Source organism: Phalangium opilio, unplaced genomic scaffold (genome assembly GCF_054372755.1).
Source record: "Phalangium opilio isolate 3A_F unplaced genomic scaffold, DU_Popi_V2 ptg000032l_1, whole genome shotgun sequence".
In the NCBI taxonomy this organism is placed as follows: Eukaryota; Metazoa; Arthropoda; class Arachnida; order Opiliones; family Phalangiidae; genus Phalangium; species Phalangium opilio.
The window spans coordinates 1,428,785-1,442,237 of record NW_028324159.1 but is presented as its reverse complement, the minus strand read 5'-3'; the positions used below and the strand labels follow the sequence as shown (position 1 = coordinate 1,442,237).

Genomic DNA, 13,453 nt, shown 5'->3' with positions numbered 1-13,453 from the left:
ATAAATAGTACAAAAATAAAAAATTTGACAAAAATGATCTCAGTAAAAAACAATGTGATGAAATAAATAGTACAAAAATTTGCCAAATATGATCTCAGTAAAAAACAATGTGATGAAATAAATAGTACGAAAATTTGCCAAATATGATCTCAGTAAAAAACAATGTGATGAAATAAATAGTACAAAAATTTGCCAAATTCATTTTGTTTTCTTATTTATTGTAATTTGCATATAGATAAGATTTACTGTGATAAAATAAACGCTACAAAAATTTACAGAAAGTTGGCTTAGTTTAATTATTTGATACAATTTTCAAATTCATCACAATTTTAGGTATTTTTTACAATGACCCGTTCAAGCAGTGGTTCGTTGATGAAATTTGTTAAATATCCGCAAATCGTCCAAATTTTGTTAAGTTGGATGTGCATAGAATTTGGAAATACATACTTAAGTATCCTGTTATTTTTTATTTCCCCTATCACACGCTCAATATGGATCCTCAAGTTAGCTATTTCTCTGGTTTTTTCAACTTCTTCTTTTGAAAGTTGCGATCGTTTACCTAAAAATGGGGGGATATTCAATTTTACGCCTTTACTCCTCAATTCTTCTTCAATTATAAAACCCCTATCTGCCATTATTGAGTCGTCATTTTCTAAGAGGTCTAACAATCCACTTTCTATTGTAATTTCTTTATCGGAAATTCTTCCAGGGGATAATTTAGAAACGAGCGTAACTAGTCCGTTAGGAGAAATCCCAAGCAATCCTTTCGCTGTGTTGTGCTTTTTATACTGAGAGTATGTGTCACTCTGCGTAGTATAATGGTTTGGTTTTTCAATAAAAAGTTCTGTGCAATCTATTATGACACGTGTAGATGGATACAGCGTTTTAAAGGATTCAGGCATGAATTCATCTATAACTTTTCGGGAGGGCCAAATGGGCACACGTGTAAGTCTTCTGTAAAGGAGATCCACCCACGTTATCCATATATTGCTTACTGTCGTTTTACTAATACCAAAGCGATACGCAAGATCTTCCTCTAACAATCCAACTCTGATCCGACAAAGGGTTAAAAACATTTGATTTTTAAAATCTAGGCTAGCAGGTCTCCCTTTCGAACATTCATTTCGTGGAGTTTTTCTTTCGTAGGCTTTTGCGCTATTGTAAAAATTCAAACTTGGCAAATCATCTTTTACAAACTCAAATAAATCATTGAAATCTTCAACAGAGTGAAACCCAGTATAAAACTTGAGTTTTTGAGCATTTGTAGAAATATTATCAAAACTGAAATCTTGAGCACTCTTATTTTTGTTTAATTCATCATTTTTCACTATCAATTCTTCCAATTGCTTTATTTTGTCTTTCAGATGCCAGTTTTCTTGTTCTTTTCTTGACAGTTTATCTTCTAACAAAAGTATTTTCGCTTCAAGCTCTCTGTCACTTCTAGCTGAAGTAAAACTTCGTCCCCCATAAAACCCCTCGCTCGAATATGTATGGTCTAAAATATTTTATGCGTGTTATAGTCATTTTTTGGCACAAAATGAAACTAACAATCATACCTGAAATCCTTTTCCTTTTTTGGTTTGGCATTATTTCGGTATCTACAGTCTCAAATGCAGCTACTTCCGGAACATCACTATACTCTACAGTAGTAGCAATTAGTTTTCCCTGAGGAAACTCGTAGTCGCCAATATAAATTGGATACAAATCACCGCTTTTCTTCTTGCCACCTCTTTGAAAATGTAACCCACACACCAAATGAGTTTTTGCTGGCACCCAATTCAAAGGATTTTTGACTGGAGTAAGGGCCCGGGTTTTCGTTTTACTAACACTTGGACTTGGCGAATTACACATTTTTAACGCCACGAAACGAATTCTTCCAATCCATTCGTTTCTAATTATTTCTTCTTTTGGGAAAAGATGGAAACTTACACCCTCCGAAGACACATTATTGCTGTAACAATTTGGGATACAACATGTATTACCCTTCTTTCTGTTATTACTCATTTTCAAAACAATCCCCGACCGATGACCCGCGAGCAGACGACATAAATAAATCTTACGTTGACTGGCAGCCATGTTTACTATAATTCCCCTAAAAAGCAAGGACTACATGAATAACGACAGTTTCCCGTCCAACATCTAATAGGATACAGCCTCCATGTTACGTCTATGACAGAATTTTATGGATCGAGCTATTACATGTATATTATACTTTTGTAATTAAAATACTGATTATTATGATGAAATTTACGAAATAGGATCTTCAAGTATTTGAAGATATTTTTTAAAACTCGAAAATTTTACAAGTGGGGACCTTCGCTGTCATTTCAACGGACAAGTGGGGTCCTTAAAATATATGTTTTCAAAATTCATTTTAATTCACTTTTTTTTATTAAAATATTCATAATTATGATGAAATTTACATTATATGTAACGTTGGTCCCATTTTAAAATGTGGGGAACTTGGCCGTCTTTTTAATGTACATTTGGGGACATACAGTTTTTTAATCGAGTTAATGTTTTAAACGTAGTTAATTTAATGACGCCTAAAGAATTAGGAAAGGTAGTTTTCGTACGTCAAGTGTAATTAAATTATGAAAAAATCACCGTTCGGTTTGTGAGATACAAGATTTTATATTGTTATAGCTGAATAATGTATATTTTCTATTTCTAAAGTAGCGACATCTATCTGTGCTTATTGTAATGAAAACCCATTTTTGAGCCCCAACATGTACGCCGAAGAGACCATATGGTCCTCATTTCGTACAACTGGGTACCCGGGTGTGTGAAAACCTCTGGCGACATCTCTCGGATATGTGTTAATTTCCATGGTCCCCACTAGTAATGTGAAAAACCCAAGTACCTTACAAGTGGGGACTTTTTCAAAAAAATTAATTTGGGCTCTATTACTTACATGTGAGGACTTTAAAATGTCCCCACATGTAAGTCGGGTCCCCACTATGTGGGTGAAAAGATTGTCAGTATCCCCACTTGTCAATCTTATGCAGACGCACACCGACACGTCCTGTGTAAAACCTCACCGTGAAGTCATCGTCACTCGGTTGAATTAAGTTTAGAAACAAATAATAATAAAATTTATTCTGCCCTAAAATTGCTAGAATCTGCTGCTGAAAATTTGTACTACAAACCAATATCTCAACACTGGTTGACTGTCACCTGCTTATTCCTGAGGGCCGGTACGCCCTTCTAGATAAGATCCCACACCCTCCCGTAATGTTAAATGAAAATTCGCAGTTCTTCTCTTATTTTCCCATAGAAATAACACGGGTTTTTGGTCCTCCAGCACGTCGAATCATTTAAAAACTAATGCGAAGTTACGTTTCGGAATACTTTCAAATTAAAAAGTAACTATTCAAGGTGTGCCTTTTTCAAGTCTCATCAAAATCAATTAAGTCTTAAGTATGTCAATTTAATTAAAAATGTAAGTACTTCGAAAGATTAGAGAAGACTACGCTAATTTTTCATTACTCTACAGCAGACGACTCTAACTTGCCGTCTAACCGCCTTGAAACTTTTACTTTTTACCTCTCCGAGTGACGTATGTCACGGAGAGGTTCTAATTTCAACGTCTCTGTCTGTGTTTGTTTCTGTGAATCTGTTTGTTGTTACACCCCAGGGGACCGTGTTCGCAGTTGGCAAATCGGGGCAAATGTGTTCTCAATTTCCAAACCGGAAAGTTGTATTCAACTTACAATGGCTATTACTCCATCATCTGTCTAACATCACCGTCCTCTGGTCATTTGCCCATCACACATGAACACCAGTCTGTACTTACTGGCTTCTAATCACCACCATCACCCTGTCTTTGGTCCATCTTACATGGACAACAGTCTGTACTTTTTGACTACTAAACACCACCATCATCCGCTCTTCTGTCCATCCTACATGTACACCAGTCTGTAATTACTGGCTTCAGACCACCACCATATCTTTGGTCCATCACACCTGGACACCAATCTGTACTTATTGGCTTCTAAACACCACCATCATCCGGTCTTTTGTCCATCACACATGGACACCAGTCTGTACATACTGGCTTCTATCTCCATCACCATCGTTGAGGTAAAGACATACACGGCGATCGGCTAAGGTTACGAGAAACGTCTAGCCACCCAGTGGTGGGGCTTCCACCAAAGGTTCACGCAATAATATTAGTTATATTTATAAGTTTTTAAGATTATGTTGTTTCTCAACTCAAAATTAACACAGAAAGAGTTAAACAGCAGTCTATGTGTTTGTCTGTGTGTGTCCGTCCGTTGTTACACTAGTGCGCTGCGTTAGCAGTTTGCCTAGTGTCGATGTGTAAATTAGTCCTAGAGAACCTTAATTCTCCCTTTATCCATAATATAAAGTAAATATGTGGAAATATTTTTCGTAATTACGATGCCTTTAGTAGTTTATTACCTGTAAAGCTCTGTTTCATTTTAATATTCCAAGGATATTTATTAATATTTCTATTTGAAATGGCTGTTTTTATATTACCGCAATAGGCTTAGTGAACCAAAGAGTAAATAATTGAGACCTGAGTGTTTGTAACTAAGAGACATTTACGGTTCAGAATGAGCCGATAGTTAAATACAAGTATAAATAATAAGTTTTCGATTTTATAGTAGAAGAAAGCATCATGGTGGCAATTAGATCAGCGAAGGGGTAATCGTAATCGGTTTCTAGCTTCGGCGTTTTCATTAATGTTATGGTGCGCATTGACTTTCATTGCGTCTAACCACAACTCAGCTTTGGTAATATTTAACGTTCACACTCATGTTGGCAAACTAAGAATATCGTTGGGGTGAAACGAGACAATAGTGTTTACACTGCAAACCATTTGTGAATGTAGGTATGAGAATATAGGGTTAAAAGTTGAGGCGTAGACAATTGGGCCTTTTCTAACACAGCAAGGTAATATCTCTCCTAAAATTATACACTTCATTTCCTTTTTATTCCCTTGTGTTCAAGACATTTCTTTATTGGATATAAAATGTCGTCTGCTTTATTGTTTATTCGCTAAGCTTTTAATACTGCTTTAATAATTCATAAAGTTTTACTTCAAAAATAGAGAAATGATTCTATATCTAGGTCAATAAGTTTGTAGTATTAGTCCTCCTATTGATTCAGAGAGGTAAGATTTTGGTTTTTCCAACTTGTTCAGTTAATATAACACTATATTTATTAAAAACTTCACTGGCGGGTCTAATTTTTGTTTAATTGTCTCAGTTGAAATTGTTAAGATACCTTTTTAATTTATTTGTTAGTCTGCTTTACTTAGGCAGACTATTGAGTGAGTCCATGCAATGCGTGATTGTAAAAACTTGCAGGATAGATGGATCCGATGGTTTCTAATTTTAGTATTTTCTTATTCTTTCCAGATCTTAGCTACAGAGCATCCAGTGTCGTCTAGATTTTTAAACAGATTCCCGGGATACACGGATTAGGTATAAAACAGTGATGGTGTTTAATATTGTACGGGAGAAGTCACAGGACGGTATGTTTTTGAATAACTTTCAGGATAATGACGTTGCATTGGTTTAGGCCTACCGTTTCAGACAACAGTGTACCGAAGCTTTAATATTTAGACCTTTGGTTTATGCTCAGTCCACTGCCATCATGTAACTAACTCAACCCCAGACACCTAGTTCTTTCAAACAAGGAATGAATAAAAGGCAATTTTCCATTGTTAAAAACATTCGCATTCACACTCAGTGAGGATGTGTGGTTATGTATTAACCAACGGAGTAAGGTTTTGATACCCAATTATTTAGTTAGTGTAAACGTAGAAAGGCAGTGCACGCAATTTCTTTGCTAATTGCAATCGTAGAGTGGACTGGTAATAGTTACGGCTTTGATAGTTTAAAAATCGTGGCAGGAGGATGGTTTGGAAGTTGACTATAAAGCTCTTGTTCTAAAACGAATTGTGAAACGCATCTTGTAACATTTTTATAAATGCGGTTAAATTACAGTTCTAAAATGCAGTTGGATTTCTACTGTTCCTTCACTTTTGCAGACCTGCATCATGTCTATAAATGTAGTCAAAATACAGTTTTAAACTAGCAGCTGGATTTTTACTTTTCCATCACTTTTGCAGACCTGTAACATAAATGTAGTTAAAAATATAGTTTTAAATTAGCAGCTGGTATTTCTACTTTTGCATCTCGTTTGCAGAATCGCGCTGCATATTTCTGCCAGTATAGAAAATTAACAGTTAAAAAACAGAAAATGTAGAAACGGCAGACAATTTGCAGTTCAGGAATTCCTGTGAAACTTTCTCGTTTTTCGAGCTGCAGAAAATGTAGCCTTATTGTATACCTATCACAGCGTGCTAGCGATAATGAAGCTTCTATGCAGCTGAATTAAAGCTTAAATTTTTTCCTTGTGAAACTATAAATGGCACCTTATAATGTCTTGGTCACTGTATCCCGTGAGTATTGAAGTGGCTAGGCATTTCTCAAGTTAATTTGGCACTATCGTAACTTCATAGTGTATGCAAGACACTGTATATTCTAGAAAGTTGTTGGGTGCGGTACAACCATAGCACATTGGAAACCACACGGAGTAATGCAAAATGATTTTTGCCCTGGTTTTAACACAGCGTTGTGACTACGGTGCTCTTTTATAAGGACTGACTGAACGCCTTTGTAATCGAAATAAAGTTCCCATGTGGACGATTCCAAAATCTAATTCGATTACTGTTGTTTTTTCTAATTATAGTAAATTCAGCCTGAAGAAAGCAGTTTTTTCGAAAGTATAGACACTTTGAAGGGGTTGGGCACCACAGGCGCGGGGCACCACAGAATTAAGATAAAGGCGATGCTAAAAGATGTCCATAACAGTTATGAAGATACAATCCCCGTAAAATATAATTTATGTACTTACATGTAATTGGCGCTTTCGAAAACGATTCAAGGCGTATGTTTGTAAAAGTACATAGCGTAGAAAGTAGAAAAGTATTTCTCAGTTCCCAAATGACATGAACAAGAAGAAAATGGTGGCAAGGAAACACGGTACATCAAATAGTCAAAGTCGTGAAAAATAGCGTGTTTACCGCAGACAAAAACTTTCTCTAATTCTCTTGAAGGAATAGTTTTCAAATTCTCCATCAACTTCGTAAACATGGAGTCGTTTAATTTCTGCAATTCCTTTAGGAGAGAAAATGTAACAAGGTTTTAAAAGTTAAAGACCGGTTTTGTATAAGTTAAAGACCGGATTTGTATAAGTTTTTTACTCTCAACTGTTATGTTTTTATCTAAAAAACTAATTGACATACTACCTCATCTATATGTATGTGATAACGGCTAGTACAGTGGCGTTGCTAGGCCTTTTTTAGGGGGGGGCTATAGCCCCCCAAATCCCAAACTTAGCCCCCCCCCCAAAAAAAATAATCCGTAAACCCTACATCGCTGTTAGCAACCTAAAATTCTGTAGTAATATATAAAAAATTATAATGATAGATTCGTTAAGTTTCATCTCTGCAGAGATGAATTTCAATATCAAACAGTACAATTTTGAAGAAAAGAACAGATGGAGACAAGTAAAATGTTGCATGTTCTTTCGAAGGGAGCCCCAATAGTGTGGACTAAAAGCTAACCAAAACTAAAAATAAACCTAAGACGAGTGAAAATCCTTCATAATCGGTTCCGTTCTCTTTATCAATAAAAGGTTGGATATCTTTCAAATGCGAATAATTCACGTTGTCACAAATTTACGGATAGTTTTTAAAGGTCTGCATATTTTCCAACCCATTATGCATATGTTCCAATGAACCCATTATGCAATTTTTTTATTAAGTTCTTATAATAACTAGTTTGCCCAGATTTAGCCCCCCCCCCCAAATTTTAAACCCTAGCGACGCTACTGGGCTAGTATATAAACCCAGGCAACGATAACTCTACAGTTAGTTCCAGGCAGCACTGACATCCTTTTCTCGAAGCAACTCTTGGCACTTTTAAGCCCACTGTAACTTTGTGATGGATACAGGTAAAATTCTGAAATTTTGCTTGCCGCTTGGACTGTCACTCCTGGCTATAGTTTCCAAATTTCAAGTTTCTACCCTATATACTTTTCGAAATATTTTAGGTGAAATTTACCTCATTTTGTCACTCACTCACTCACTCACTCACCGATCATCTAAATTCTAAGGTACTTTTAGGGGAGATAGAATTTTAAAATTCATGATTTAGTTTTCATTTATTTTATAAAGCACAGAAAAATTAAAACATTCCGAAATTTTTATATAATTTTTCTTTAGTTCTTTATTTTAAAACTAGATGGCACTGCCGTCGTTTCAACAGAAATAGTTTGTGTTCTTGATGAAAGGACGTAAAGCTCCAAAGTTAACCGAAAGTTAAATATATATTAAAGCTTATAAGAGTAGTAGTTTAAAATAAATGTGTCGTAACTGATGCTACATTCTTATATTAGGATATCGCGTACAATCTTTATTACATATTCTCAGCGGTCGGTAATTCAGCGTAAATAAGGAAAACGACTTAATTTATAACATAATTGTTCAATTGGCGATTGAATGAGAACAAAAGGCAGACTTGGCTCTACATGGGATCTCAGAACGTCTTACGGCGGAGAGGGCACGAAGCGAGGCTTGGCCCATATTTGTACATGTTAATGTTTTTCATAGGATTAGAACTATGACTTGTAACCATTGCAAATACCGTTAAATACCTTTACCTATATCAACTTCATAGTCTTAGTCACTAGTAATGTGTAGGCACATAAGAACACAACATCAACGGAGAAAAAAATTTGGAAAATCTAACACAATTTTTAAGTTTTGGAGATTATAGTTTCAATTCTCCTAATACGAATTCAGGGCCCGAAATGCAAAAGCGAGGTCGGAGGAGATGCACATGTACAGTGTCTTACAATCATGATTGTTTTCAGAGTTATAAAAACTGAAACTCACATCTGCTCTATATAAAGCCACTGATTCTTGTGCGGTTATTGGTGTTAGTTTATTGTTCGATGAGAGGTCCCCAATCGACTCAATAAATCTTGATCTGTCTGTAACGAGATCGCTTTTCAAGTTGCCATTGTAAGCTTTCATTATGATGCTCGATAGAAGAATCCAAGTGCCAATAAATATTCTGGTAGCGAAATATGTAGTTTGTAAATCACTTCCTGTAAAAAAAGAGGTGGATTCAAAAAATTACATATCAATAATCACATACTTGATGAAGGACTACAAAATGTAGAAAAATATCGTTTTGAGAGTGCCACAGGCTTGAAAATGAGTGGTGGAAAGAAAGTGTTCAATGAGCGATTTTGAGTGGAATGTATTCTATTACGTTTTGATGTCCGGGCTACCGTTTGAAATTTATGATCAGAGTGTTTTAGGTTGGACATCTTAAATTAAATATTTAAGACAAAGTTAATTTATTTGAAGGGCCGTAACTCGTAAATGATGGCATGGACAAGTAAATGTCATACAACCAACTGTACGTCTTTCCCACCACCCTTATTGGAGCACCCTGTAGAGTTTTTGTCAGTATCACTTTAAAACGTTAAAAATATCACCATTAAGAAGGGTTGCTACGAAATACCAAAATACGTTGGCCAATTTCTGCAATTTGGATTTAAAATTTGGAAAAGAAAACTCCTCGAAAAGTTTCGAAAGGAATGCCATCAAAATTATAGTTTTAACTAAAACAAGCCAGACTGAATAATCCAATCCTTGAACGGATAATTCTTCAGATTCTCGAGTCACGACTCCATTCTTAATTGGGTTGCAAGTTAATATTCCCACTTTAGTATAATGACTGGGTGGAACAAAATAATAGCTCAACACAGTAGACGGTTGTGGCATCGCAATCGTAAAAATAGTGTGGATAATCTGGAAGCAAAAAATTTACTAGTTTAATCATTTAAAATAACTGACGAAATCGCATTTGACACTATATATTAGCCTTTTCATGGTGATTACCGGGAGTAAGCAGAAAATCCAAGACTCATTGGCTTTTGTCAGGGGTATTTGGCTAGAGTGGAACACAAAAGATTTTCATGCCTACTTCAAGTAACCGATGAGACGCTTTTTCTCCGTGAACGTATTTTAATTTATTACCAAGACCACCTAGCCATGGACAGGCAAAGCCGTGTTAAGCCTGCGTTAACAAATGGCAATGCGTCTCCGACGGAGAAATTAGCTATAACCTACTTTTAGAACAAAGTAAACTATTTAAATGAATGAGAAGCCCTGACTCTTATTGGTTTTACGAAGTGTTTGAGCAGAGAGTAGTACGCCAGTATGGGCTTCAAAGAAGGGGGAGCCTAGTTTTTACGTTTTCTCTCTCTCTCTCTCTTTTTTTGTAAGCTTAAAGGTAGGAATAAATTTATAAAGACCATAATATAAAGTGAGAAATATTTATTTCACAAGAACAATGAAGACTAACTTGAGTTAATAAAAAGGTCTGCAGACAAAGCCCCAGTCAATTAAAATATATACAATTTTAAAATTATTTAATGTAACCATAAGGTGTTGTATTATAATCGGGGAAAACGCGTACTTTATCTACGACCTCCTGATATGTTTTGGTCTGTTCTAACGTAATTAAAGTATGATTGGGTAGGCGTCGTATTTGGGGTCCAATGGGTACCTGCACAGAGTTTATTTCAGGTTTCCCCTGGTTGTTCACCCCTAATAATTTTTTAATCATATCAAAATTAACATAATTTTCTATACATATGTTTAAGTAGAATCCTTTAACTTTAATAATGTTAGTAATTTTATCAGTTGCGGGATCGTAAATGTTCATGAAATAGCATTTAGCCCCAGCACTTCCGAACTCACAAATATATGCGTCTTTTCCGTAAGGTTCTAGTTCATTTTTTAATTCCCCAAGATCATCCCCCGTCGGGAGTATTATTATTATTAGTGAGTAGGGGGGCTCGCGCCCTTGCACCGATGCCAAAAGGCATATTGTGCACCCACGTATTCAGGCCTTGAATAGACCCGTGGCCACAGCGTAGCGAAGAATTCGCTCCACCGTAATAGAGGAGACCCGCGAGGGTTCCAAAGTGTGTGAATCAAAATATTCTAGTCTAAGCGAGGCGAAACAGTCGCACTCGCAAAGTACGTGAGCGGATGTTTCTTCCTTCTCCTGACACGACCTACAGAGAGGGTCGTCGGCAAAACCCATCAGATTTGCGCTAGCAGATCAAGGCAGCTGCGCACCAGTTGAGAGGTAATCTCACACTGGTTCAGCGCGTTCAGGGCGGCCTGACTGTCAGAATAAATTCTCACAGTCCGTCCGGTATACCCTTTGTTAATACAGTAATCTGCGCAATAACAGATCGCGGCAATTTCCGCCTGGAACACACTAGCGAAGGTGCCCAGGCAGGCAGAAAAGCCGACCCTTGTGGTTTGGCAGTAATAGCCGGCGCCAGCGCCGGAATCAGTCTCGGAACCATCGGTGAACCAAATAGTTTCACCCCCAGTGCCAAGAGGCAGCAGGTTAGTCCACTCTGCTCGACTGGGGAAGTGGATGCTGAATGGCTTAGTGAAATCAAAACTGGTAACGGTTTTGTCAGAGCACATCGTTAGCGACGGCTCAAGTGCGGCGTACTCCCGAAAGAGCTTCGTATGGCTGTAATCCCAGTCGGGAGTATAGGGACGCCATCTGGTGAGAGGTAGATAAGGCTGTCCGTATCCATATAAAAACAGAGGTCACCTACCATCTCAAGATGTTTTAAAAGATGAAGTCGCGCCATAGTTGTTGTATAACACGCTATTACCACGTTTGTATGCTTAAAAGCTATCTCATTTTCGGCAAGGTCTTCTGATTTGACTAAGATGGTGTTATCATTTAAAGTCAAGAGACTTTTTACTTCTTTATCGGGGTTAAGGATCAATTCTTGGCGTCTTTTTTGATGTCTGTTGAGGCGTGTCTAGTGTTCTGTCCTAATTTCCCCCAAATGAGTTAAGCATAAGCTTACTGAGGCATCTCAACCCCTCGTTCTTTTCAATTTTATCTATATCTAGATCTATTCCCTAAACATCTTTGTAATTCCTGACAAATTTCTCTTTGTCCTCCTGTGTGACGTAATCGGCCGTTAAACCGCTAGCAAGGGTTTTATATTCGAGAAAGGCTTTGACGTAGTCTTTAAGAAGACAACCCTGTTTAGTCACGGTGTCGTATTGTGTGATCTTGTACGATTAGGCTTCGTACATGCGACTATTAGAGTACCCCCTCTCTACAGCATACCTTTTTTATTTACAGCTTGATACACCAAGTAACACACTACCTGGCGGCACTAGCCGAGGTTGTGGAGGACGACGCCTTTATACACGAACTGCTATATCATGTTCGGCAGGTCGTGTATAACAATTGCGTTTCTATACCCCACGAGTAAGTTTTCATGCATTATTTTATTTTATTATTTATTTTATTATTTGTTGTTATTCTATACGTTATTTATTAACCTTCCCCTCTCTCTTTCCCACAGCGTTACGCAGGAACTCGCGCAGTTGTTTACGTACCGTCGGGTACGTTTTCTAGAAGTCCCCGCACACCAAGCACAAGTGTACGAGAGCCGGAACGATCTGATGTTCGAGGGGCTCCGTACACTCGTGAAAACAATCTCAATCAATTGAGGTGGGGGAGGGTGAAGTTAAAAAACATTATGTAAAACATTTTGTAGACGTAAAATAAATTGCTTTTTACCTTATAAACTTCTTTTTATTTAAAATAAGTTCCTTTCAAAAAAAATCGACAAGTTTAATAGTTTTTCCTACTTTTTAGTCATATCTACTTTTATATTTCTTTTCTTAAGTTTTTCAGTTTTAAATTCAATTTATTTTCAAACATCAAAGAAAAAACAAATTAGTAAATAGATAAAAATTTAAAAATGCGTTAACATGTGCATTCGGATTTTTAAAAATGTTATTTGACCCGAAATTACCTAGAATACATTATAATTATAAAATTTACTTGGAAGATTTTCTTCTTCAAGTAGATTATTAAATTTCATTACCACTTGGTACGATGTTACAAAACTGTTGAAGTACCCCACCACTGCGTCGAAGTTGCCCAGCAGCCCATCTAAACACGGTATGCGATCGTGATCGCCATATAAATTATCATAAATATCATTATAAAATTCTAAAATAATATCAGCCATGTGCGTGAATACAATTTCATGGTTACTTAACTTAATAAGATGCTCCTTAACGGCGTTCGAAACTCGGTTCAATGCCGCTGTTTCCAGACTGTCCAAAACTATGGAATCCTCAATTAGCAAATGTTTAATGTGGCACGTATTATGATACGCCAAGACAGTTGTTTTTACATTTGCGTTATCGTTTAAAACGATTTCAAAGTTATTAGTTTCGTGGCCCGCCGTCCAGCCTGCTAATACGGGTAAACGCGGGATCAATTTCTCCCATGTACTTGTTGAAATGGCGAAACTTTTTACAGATTGCTTCCTA

At 36.7% G+C, this 13,453-nt stretch overlaps 1 protein-coding gene across 1 annotated transcript; it reads right to left on the bottom strand.

Annotated features, from left to right (window-relative positions):
* Window positions 1-221: 221 nt before the first annotated feature.
* LOC149684730 (uncharacterized) lies at window positions 222-1,329 on the bottom strand. The gene has a single exon (XM_089870906.1). The coding sequence runs from the start codon at window positions 1,074-1,076 to the stop codon at window positions 330-332; it is 747 nt and encodes a 248-aa protein (XP_089727032.1). The 5' UTR covers window positions 1,077-1,329; the 3' UTR covers window positions 222-329.
* Window positions 1,330-13,453: the final 12,124 nt, after the last annotated feature.